Source organism: Salvelinus alpinus, chromosome 22 (genome assembly GCF_045679555.1).
Source record: "Salvelinus alpinus chromosome 22, SLU_Salpinus.1, whole genome shotgun sequence".
In the NCBI taxonomy this organism is placed as follows: Eukaryota; Metazoa; Chordata; class Actinopteri; order Salmoniformes; family Salmonidae; genus Salvelinus; species Salvelinus alpinus.
Genome location: NC_092107.1, coordinates 48,684,174 through 48,695,188, shown reverse-complemented (window position 1 = coordinate 48,695,188; position 11,015 = coordinate 48,684,174). Strand labels below are relative to the sequence as shown.

The 11,015-nt window shown below is 47.6% G+C and overlaps 1 protein-coding gene across 2 annotated transcripts in view; it reads right to left on the bottom strand.

Moving 5' to 3' along the window:
• LOC139549613 (rho guanine nucleotide exchange factor TIAM1-like) overlaps positions 1 to 11,015 on the bottom strand; it is a 138,849-nt gene that overhangs the window by 95,872 nt on the left and 31,962 nt on the right. Inside the window, exons 2-4 of one of the 2 annotated variants that reach the window (XM_071360271.1) lie at positions 9,513 to 9,623; positions 8,717 to 9,342; positions 6,700 to 7,072 (exon numbers count right to left, since the gene is read on the bottom strand). In XM_071360271.1, the coding sequence (XP_071216372.1) occupies positions 6,700 to 7,072; positions 8,717 to 9,333 (990 nt within the window). In that variant the 5' untranslated portion in view covers positions 9,334 to 9,342; positions 9,513 to 9,623. Of the gene's footprint in view, positions 1 to 6,699; positions 7,073 to 8,716; positions 9,343 to 9,512; positions 9,624 to 11,015 lie in introns of those variants that run through there. The other variant, XM_071360270.1, reaches the window with a different exon arrangement.

The window sequence follows — 11,015 nt, the reverse complement described above, 5'->3', positions numbered from 1 at the left end:
CAGGTACAGTCACACAGGTGAGACACACACACACACACAGGTAGAGATGAGACACACACACACACAGGTAGAGATGAGACACACACACAGGGAGAGATTAGACACACACACACACAGGTAGAGATGACACACACACACACACAGGTAGAGGTGAGACACACACACAAACGACACAGGTAGAGGTGACACACACACACACACGACACAGGTAGAGGTGAGACACACACACAAACGACACAGGTAGAGGTGACACACACGACACAGGTAGAGGTGAGACAGACATACACAGACACACACAACACAGGTAGAGATGAGACACACACACGACACATGTAGAGGTGAGACAGACAGACACACACGACACAGGTAGAGGTGAGACAGACAGACAGACACACAGTCTATAGACACTTGTTGCATTCTATTGGTCTCCAGACATGTGGTCAGACTGACAGAGAACCAAGCTTCAGTCCTGTCACATCAGCAGCCCTTTACCTTGAGTCCATACCGTCTCTGCAGATGTAGAGGTGGCAACCCTGCCCTTAAATCCAACATGTTGAGGTCACTGATCCTACCCTGTCCTACCTTAGCCTAGTCTACAGACGGGTCTTTCTATAAACTAGGGTACCGCTGAGGATTTCCTACACTGAACAACTTGTTACAGCTGTTAAGTTTATTGACAATATTTAATATTTTTTTAAAAGGTCTAAGAACTAAGGGGGATCAATAGTTGTATATATTCAATACAATTCACAAGTTGATTTAAACTGTTTAACCCTTTATCGTGCTTGGTGTCTTGACGGATTTGACCAAAATCATGTGACATAAAACATGACTTTTCTGTCCTTGCATTTATGTCAGTGTATATTGTCGTTATATCTTATATTAAGCATGAATGAGTTAAATTAGACATTGAACTTGAACCCTGTAAGTTTCCTGGATTCTAGCTGTCAGACAGTGTTCAGAAATACAGTGTAACTATGTAACAGTGTCTCTTTATGTTACGAGGTGAAAACAGTTTTCGTGGGTTCACAAATCCCAAAATAATTCATGTGATTGCATCTAACCGAAAGATTTACCTAACCTTGACACTTAAAACCAACAAATCGATACCGTCGATAATGTGGTTCTTCAACAAACGATGCATAATTCTTGTTGGATGCGAGCTGACTAGTTACACCGTGATATTTTAACACATCATCATCTGATCAAGTAATTAAATTTTTTCCCGAATGAGTCAAGTGACGAACACCTGTTGTGATAGCGCATGTTATGCAACAAACAGCCCAAGTGCTGGAAAAAACGGTGTCCAGAATATTTTTGTGGGTCAAGACAGGTCAAGACAGTTGTGTCTGGATCCACGTTGGATCTAATATCCCTAGTGACTTGATGTTGATTATCTGTTGCTGTCTGCTTCAATTTTACAGCAGGGTCTCGTTAGATTTAACAGAGAAAGCATCTATGCAATATTTTCATATGTTTTTGATCCTCGGATTGGACATGGAGTCTGTGTATGATAGACTATTGCGCAACACCCAACACAATTACTATGAATTATTCTGGATATAATGCCAACGAATGACAGCCTAGTGGGCTACTCAATACGATCTGGTAATGAAATAACATGACAAATACATTTTGGTTTCCATGTTATACAATACCAAGGGGCTTGAAGTAGCCTACCTAGAACTTGACATTGGAGCTCAGAATTTCAAGTACTGGAATAAGTTTCTACCTTGAAAATCAGAAATGTCTTTGTAATTATTGTAGCCAATTTATAGGTTCTCCCGCTCTTTTTTTATAATTATCCTCAATAAAATGTTTGTATTTTGTTTTTGTGAGAAATGTGGCCTCTTTTGTTTGTTTTCCCCGCTACTTCACCTGAAGGGTGTCGCTCTACTCTGTTGGGTTAGAACCACGTGTGGTTATTGTGAGAACGAAAACATCTAATGTTGGCTTCAACTTGGCTTTTCCATTCAAGTCCTTCCATTACTAAAGCAACCAGGTTTTTGGTCCCTTTCTCATTATAAAAACAGCAACGGGGAGATTTAAAAGGTGAGATAAATGCTACCTCTATTCACGTCTATATTATGCGTGCCTGGATCGGCCACATAGACTACAGAAACATACCCACGAATGCATCCAATTATTGTATATGTTTTTGTACTTTTCACCCCTTTTTCTCCACAATTTTGAGGTGTCGAATTGGTAGTTGCAGTCTTGTCCCATCGATGCAACTCGCGTACGGACTCGGGAGAGGCGAAACTCTCCTCTCCTTACCAACTCCCCTTACCCCGACTCTCCTCACCCCGACTCTCCTCACCCCGACTCTCCTCACCCCGACTCTCCTCACCCCGACTCTCCTCACTCCGACTCTCCTCACCCCGACTCTCCTCACCCCGACTCTCCTCACCCCGACTCTCCTCACCCCGACTCTCCTCACCCCGACTCTCCTCACTCCGACTCTCCTCACTCCGACTCTCCTCACCCCGACTCTCCTCACCCCGACTCTCCTCACCCCGACTCTCCTCACTCCGACTCTCCTCACCCCGACTCTCCTCACCCCGACTCTCCTCACCCCGACTCTCCTCACCCCGACTCTCCTCACCCCAACTCTCCTTACCCCAACTCTCCAACTCTCCTTACCCCAACTCTCCTCACCCCAACTCTCCTCACCCCAACTCTGCTCACCCCAACTCTGCTCACCCCAACTCTGCTCACCCCAACTCTGCTCACCCCAACTCTGCTCACCCCAACTCTGCTCACCCCAACTCTGCTCACCCCAACTCTGCTCACCCCAACTCTGCTCACCCCAACTCTGCTCACCCCAACTCTCCTCACCCCAACTCTCCTCACCCCAACTCTCCTTACTCCAACTCTCCTTACTCCAACTCTCCTTACTCCAACTCTCCAACTCTCCTTACTCCAACTCTCCTTACTCCAACTCCGCTCTCCAACTCTCCTATGCCTGAGTTTCTGCCCTCTCCTCTCTGACTGACATGGGAATCTAAGAAGGGTCCAACCAAACTGTCTGTCACGCCCTGACCATAGAGTGCCCTTGGTTCTCTATGGTGTTGTAGGTCAGAGCGTGACTAGGGGGGTGTTCTAGTTTTCCTATTTCTATGTTGGTGTGCTTAGTATGGTTTCCAATTAGAGGCAGCTGATTATCGTTGTCTCTAATTGGGGATCATATTTAAGTTCTCCATTGTTCCCACCTGTGTTTGTGGGATATTGTTTGTGTTGGTGCTTGTGTCACTACGTAAGTCACGTTGTGTTGCTTGTTTCTTGTTTTGGTTAAAGAAGCTTCACTTTAAATAAATATGTGGAACTCAACTCAACACTGCGCCTTGGTCTCTTACAATAACCGTGACAATGTCTCCAGGCAGGTCACATGACCGCATCATGGTGATGTGGCCAACACACACACACACACACACACACACACACACACACACACACACACACACACACACACACACACACACACACACACACACACACACACACACACACACACACACACGTTTTACTGTCACACTGTTACCCAGGCCCCACTCATTATCATAACAAAGGGCAGAGTGTGTAAAGGAGTGATTTTACACAGACACATACGAGCACAGCAGACCTGCTTTCTCTTTACGCATAATCCATCTCTGGACCTTATTATCAACTCTAGGAACAGGACCGACAGAGTAATATCTCTCAGACACAATGAGGAAAAAATAGGAAGGAGTCTTCAGAGAGGAAGAGAGGGGTGTATATAGTGTTAGTGAATAGGGAGCATTAGATTTCAGAGCAGCTTTCTATAATAATATTCTGGGGATGCTGCAGAGAGACAGACAGACAGACCGAAGGAGAAAGAGACAGACAGACAGACCGAAGGAGAAAGAGACAGACCGAAGGAGACAGACAGACCGAAGGAGACACAGACAGACAGACAGACCGAAGGAGTCACAGACAGACAGACAGACCGAAGGAGTCACAGACAGACAGACAGACCGAAGGAGACACAGACAGACAGACAGACAGACAGACAGACAGACAGACAGACAGACAGACAGACCGAAGGAGACACAGACAGACAGACAGACAGACAGACAGACAGACAGACAGACAGACAGACCGAAGGAGACACAGACAGACAGACAGACAGACAGACCGAAGGAGACACAGACAGACAGACAGACAGACAGACAGACAGACAGACAGACAGACAGGAGACACAGACAGACAGACAGACAGACAGACAGACAGACAGACAGACAGACAGACAGACAGACAGACAGACAGACAGACAGACAGACAGACAGACAGACGGAGAAAGAGATAGACAGACAGACAGACCGAAGGAGAAAGAGACAGACAGACCGAAGGAGACAGAGAGACAGACCGAAGGAGACAGAGACAGACAGACACAGACAGACAGACACAGAGACAGACACAGACAGACAGAAGGAGAAAGAGACAGCAGACAGAAGGAGAAAGAGACAGCAGACAGAAGGAGAAAGAGACAGAGACAGACAGACCGAAGGAGACAGAGACAGACAGACCGAAGGAGACAGAGACAGACAGACCGAAGGAGACAGAGACAGACAGACCGAAGGAGACAGAGACAGACAGACCGAAGGAGACAGAGACAGACAGACCGAAGGAGACAGAGACAGACAGACAGACACAGAGACAGAGACAGACAGACAGACACAGACAGACCGAAGGAGACAGAGACAGACAGACCGAAGGAGACAGAGACAGACAGACCGAAGGAGACAGAGACAGACAGACCGAAGGAGACAGAGACAGACAGACCGAAGGAGACAGAGACAGACAGACAGAGAGACAGAGACAGATCATAGTGTTTTGCTGGAAAAACATCCACTATCGTTCCAAAGTTTGGGGTCACTTAGAAATGTCCTTGTTTTTGATAGAAAATCTTCTTCTTTTTTTGTCCATTAAAATAACATCAAATTGATCAGAAATACAGTGTAGACATTGTTAATGTTGTAAATTACTATTGTAGCTGGAAACGGCTGATTTTTAATGGAATATCTACAGCGGCCCATTATATTATCAGCAACCATCACTCCTGTGTTCCAATGGCACGTTGTGTTAGCTAATTCAAGTTTATCATTTTAAAAAGGCTAATTGATTATTAGAAAACCCTTTGCAAGTATGTTAGCACAGCTGAAAACTGAAAACCCTAAACCTCAACTAAATATTGTAATAAATAATATGGAAATTGAGCAAGTTGAGGAGACTAAACTGCTTGGAGTAACCCTGGATTGTAAACTGTCATGGTCAAAACATATTGATACAACAGTAACTAAGATGGGGAGAAGTCTGTCTAACAGCACTATCGACAAGGCAGGTCCTAAAGGCCCTAGTTTTGTCACACCTGGACTACTGTTCAGTCGTGTGGTCAGGTGCCACAAAGAGGGACTCAGGAAAATTGCAATTGTCTCAGAACAGGGCAGCACGGCTGCCCCTTGGATGTACACAGAGAGCTAACATTAATAATATGCATGTCAATCTCTCCTGGCTCAAAGTGGAGGAGAGATTGACTTCATCACTACTTGTATTTATGAGAGGTATTGACATGTTGAATGCACCGAACTGTCTGTCTAAACTACTGGCAAACACCCATGCATACCCCACAAGACATGCCACCAGAGGTCTCTTCACAGTTCCCAAGTCCAGAACAGACTATGGGAGGTGCACAGTACTACATAGAGCCATGACTACATAGAACTCTATTCCACATCAGGTAACTGATGCAGCAGTAGAATCAGATTTAAATAACAGGTAAACATACACCTTATGGAACAGTGTGGACTGTGAAGCAACACAAAGACACATGCTTACAAAACACACGACAACATACGCACTATACACATGGATTTTCTGTTATAGATATATTGTAGAAGCCTGAGGGCAAACACTTAATATGTTGTGAAATATGTTATGAATGTATTGTAATGATTTTTAAATGTATAACTGCCTTAATTTTGCTGGACCCCAGGAAGAGTAGCTGCTGCCTTGGTAGGAACTAATGGGGATCCATAATAAACCCCAGGAATAGTAGCTGCTGCCTTGGCAGGAACTAATGGGGATCCATAATAAACCCCAGGAAGAGTAGCTGCTGCCTTGACAGGAACTAATGGGGATCCATAATAAACCCCAGGAAGAGTAGCTGCTGCCTTGGCAGGAACTAACGGGGATCCATAATAAATCCCAGGAAGAGTAGCTGCTGCCTTGGCAGGAACTAAATGGGGATCCATAATAAACCCCAGGAAGAATAGCTGCTGCCTTGGCAGGAACTAAATGGGGATCCATAATAAACCCCAGGAAGAATAGCTGCTGCCTTGGCAGAAACTAAATGGGGATCCATAATAAATACAAACAAACACATTTCTAGCAGCAAAATGTGTTAAATTATAGCCATGGTATAATAGCGGGAAAATCAACCAGGGGCTCTCTGGGTTCTCTGGAACATAAAGGCAACTCCGTGGAAGGTCAGTTCCACTCCTCTAGCGTGTGGTGGAACACACCTTCCACGTCTGTCATTAGTTTCCATAATAGAACGCATAGCTCCTCGTTAATTATCCCTTACGTATCCTACCAGTGTGGTCTATGATATGCATTCAGTGTGTATCCTGTGACTAAAAACAAACATGGAGTCAGTGTAACAACATGGTGACATCCTACCTGTATGGTCTGTGCCCTGCGTCCCTGCATGGTGGAACAGGTAGCAGTCCGGTAACTGGTCAGGCCCTCAGACAGGCAGTGTGAGCGTCGGCATGGCAGAGTATAAGCGCCGTACGAGTTCCCATCCTCCTCCTCCTCCGGAGACACCATCTTATCACCCTCCCGGGCGGAGCGGTTAGCGTCATGGTGCCACTTAGCGTAGCGTCCAGCGGGCCGGCGGGTCGGGGTCTTCTGACCCCCGTAAAGCTGGTCCAGGGAGTTGGCCCGGCCTGCTGCGTCCAGACCCTCCAGACCCTCGGGGGACACGAGCCCCAGCAGGCCGTCACAATCAGGGAAGTCCTCTGCCTCCTCCGTGTCGATGATCTCCTCTGTGCTGAAAAAGAAAAGACGGAATTTGAATGGATTTGAACTGACAACCCTCCAGTTGGCTGCTTCTCTACATGTTAGTCATTTAGCATATCCAGAGTCATCCAGAGTGACTTACAGTTAGTGCATTCATCTTCAGGTAACGAAGTTAGACAACCTCATATCACAGTCATAGTATATCACGGTCATTCTCTAACCTGGTGAGGTGTTCCTGGCTGAGGTCTGACTTCTCTAACCTGGCTGAGGTCTGACTTCTCTAACCTGGTGAGGTGTTCCCTGGCTGAGGTCTGACTTCTCCAACCTGGTGAGGTGTTCCCTGGCTGAGGTCTGACCTCTCTAACCTGGTGAGGTGTTCCCTGGCTGAGGTCTGACCTCTCTAACCTGTTGAAGTGTTCCCTGGCTGAGGTCTGACCTCTCTAACCTGGCTGAGGTCTGACTTCTCTAACCTGGTGAGGTGTTCCTGGCTGAGGTCTGACTTCTCTAACCTGGTGAGGTGTTCCTGGCTGAGGTCTGACTTCTCCAACCTGGTGAGGTGTTCCCTGGCTGAGGTCTGACTTCTCTAACCTGGTGAGGTGTTCCTGGCTGAGGTCTGACTTCTCTAACCTGGTGAGGTGTTCCTGGCTGAGGTCTGACTTCTCCAACCTGGTGAGGTGTTCCCTGGCTGAGGTCTGACCTCTCTAACCTGTTGAAGTGTTCCCTGGCTGAGGTCTGACCTCTCCAACCTGGTGAGGTGTTCCTGGCTGAGGTCTGACTTCTCTAACCTGGTGAGATGTCCCTGGCTGAGGTCTGACTTCTCCAACCTGGTGAGGTGTTCCCTGGCTGAGGTCTGACCTCTCTAACCTGTTGAAGTGTTCCCGGCTGAGGTTTGACTTCTCTAACCTGTTGAAGTGTTCCCTGGCTGAGGTCTGACTTCTCCAACCTGGTGAGGTGTTCCCTGGCTGAGGTCTGACCTCTCTAACCTGTTGAAGTGTTCCCGGCTGAGGTTTGACTTCTCTAACCTGTTGAAGTGTTCCCTGGCTGAGGTCTGACTTCTCCAACCTGGTGAGGTGATCCTGGCTGAGGTCTGACTTCTCTAACCTGGTAGAGGTGTTCCTGGCTGAGGTTTGATTCTCTAACCTGGTGAGGTGTTCCTGGCTGAGGTCTGACAGACTGAACTCCAGACTGTCTTCTCCAACCTGGTGAGGTGTTCCTGGCTGAGGTCTGACTTCTCCAACCTGGTGAGGTGTTCCTGGCTGAGGTCTGACAGACTGAACTCCAGACTGTGTTCTCTAACCTGGTGAGGTGTTCCTGGCTGAGGTCTGACTTCTCTAACCTGGTAGAGGTGTTCCTGTCTGAGGTTTGACTTCTCTAACCTGGTAGAGGTGTTCCTGGCTGAGGTTTGACTTCTCTAACCTGGTAGAGGTGTTCCTGGCTGAGGTTTGACTTCTCTAACCTGGTGAGGTGTTCCCTGGCTGAGGTTTGACTCCTCTAACCTGGTGAGGTGTTCCCTGGCTGAGGTCTGACTTCTCTAACCTGGTAGAGGTGTTCCTGGCTGAGGTCTGACTTCTCTAACCTGGTAGAGGTGTTCCTGGCTGAGGTCTGTCTTCTCTAACCTGGTGAGGTGTTCCTGGCTGAGGTCTGACAGACTGAACTCCAGACTGTCTTCTCTAACCTGGTGAGGTGTTCCTGGCTGAGGTCTGACAGACTGAACTCCAGACTGTCTTCTCTCCACATGTCGGCTGATTTGGACCTCTTCTTCTTGAAGCTGACCACCTCTCGGGGTTCCCTAGGTCCGTCTCTAGTCTTCTGAAGGTAGGTCGCCACCCCTGTGTTACTGTATAGGCCTGGTCCTCTGTCCTGTAGACCCTGGGGTTCGTGGGATCTAGCCCCAGGTGACGCTGCGTCTTGATGGAGCGTTACAGACGGGTTGTCTCGGTGGGTATGGAAGGAGACTGGCCGGAGGTTCATGGCCATGCGGTCCACCCAGATCGGAGAGGAGTAGTCTGACAGGACATTGGTCTGATTGAAGGGCTCCAGGGCGTGGTCCGCTAAGGACTGTGGGATACTAGGGGTGCTGCTGGAACGCGTGGAGGTCTCAGAGTTACGGTGATCTACTTTGCCTTGCGAGGCGTGACAGTCACGGGAGCGGCGGGTGGAACCAGAGCTGGACTGGGACTGATGGTGCTTGTTAGAGATGCGGAGAGATCGAGACATGTGCTTACGGGACAGGTGGCCATGTTGGGTGCCGTAGAAGGCATGGTCGCCGTTCTGGCTCTCCACGTTGCCCATGGTTACAGTCTACAACAGAAAAGACAGGTAGCCTACACAGATAAACAACTCGTGATGTTACAGAGATACGTGTCGAAAACTAAGTAAACACACTATGCCCTGCATACAATAACAATAACACATCCGTATCAAAAATTGTCATCTTGCTAAGAACTTAGATCATGTATTAGTTAACCAACCTGCAGTCTGGCGTTGACATCACTGGCACGTTGAGTTTCAACAGTCAGGCTGCCTATCCAATCACAGAGAGAGAGAATGGTCCTGATGCCGCTGATATGTACTCAAAAGATCTGGTGAAGAGAGAAAACAGAAACGCTGGTCAGTCATCGCTGTAAAAAATAACAAAACTTCACGTCTTTCTGGAGGAACATGAACTTTACAAGAGGAGGGACTCAAGAGGAGGGACTCAAGAGGAGGGACTCAAGAGGAGGGACTCAAGAGGAGGGACTCAAGAGGAGGGACTCTGCCTGTTGGGAATCAACTGCGGACTCAAGAGGAGGGACTCAAGAGGAGGGACTCTGCCTGTTGGGAATCAACTGCGGACTCAAGAGGAGGGACTCAAGAGGAGGGACTCAAGAGGAGGGACTCAAGAGGAGGGACTCAAGAGGAGGGACTCAAGAGGAGGGACTCTGCCTGTTGGGAATCAACTGCGGACATTTTGTGTTTTAAAAGTTGAACATATTTAATTACCCAATCAGTGACTGGGACCACACAGAAATGGGGTTGTGAGAATAACGAACAACGATCAGCTAACCGTTTTACGACGACCTGAGAGAGTCACAGCTTTACTACAACCATACGCCTGGACTAAGCTAGCGGGCTGGTTTTACTGGGCTATGAAATATGTTCAAGTGTGGTTGCCACTAGTTACAACAAGAGCTAATAAACTGTAGGAAAAGTCACATAAGCACTTCTGATTGTACCACACACACACACACTCACCCACCCACCCACAAATCCCACAGCAAAGAAAAATAAATACCATATCCTACAACATTAGTTCTTTACACAGGGATGCTCTGTTGGTGAGTGTTTAGATTAATCAGATTCTAGTCAATAAGGGCAAAGTAGTATCAATCTGTACTCTATCAGAGCAGGATTTAATAGTTTAATGTCGGGGCTCCCGAGCGGCACAGCGGTCTAAGGAACTGCATCTCAGCGCTGGAGGCGTCACTACGAACCCTGGTTCGATTCCAGGCTGTTTCACAACCGGTCGTGCTTGGGAGTCCCATAGGGCGGCGCACAATTGGCCCAGCGCCGTCCGGGATAAGGTTTGGCCAGTGTAGGCCGTCATTGTAAATAAGAATTTGTTCTTAACTGACTTGCCTAGTTAAATAAAAATAAAAAAATTGCTCACTGCAGGGCTCTACTCTACTCTCTGTGACTACATCAGAGAGAGCGAAAGATCAAGATCATCGGATCAGGTAATGTTTTTCCACTCCTCAATTGTTCAGTGATGGTGATGGCGTGGCCACTGGAGACTCTTCTTCTTGTTTTTATCTGGTAGGAACCCAGTGTTGGTGATGGCGTGGCACCTGGAGCCTCTTCTTCTTGTTTTTATCTGGTAGGAACACAGTGTTGGTGATGGCGTGGCCACTGGAGCCTCTTCTTCTTGTTTTTATCTGGTAGGAACCCAGTGTTGGTGATGGCGTGGCCACTGGAGCCTCTTCTTCTTGTTTTTA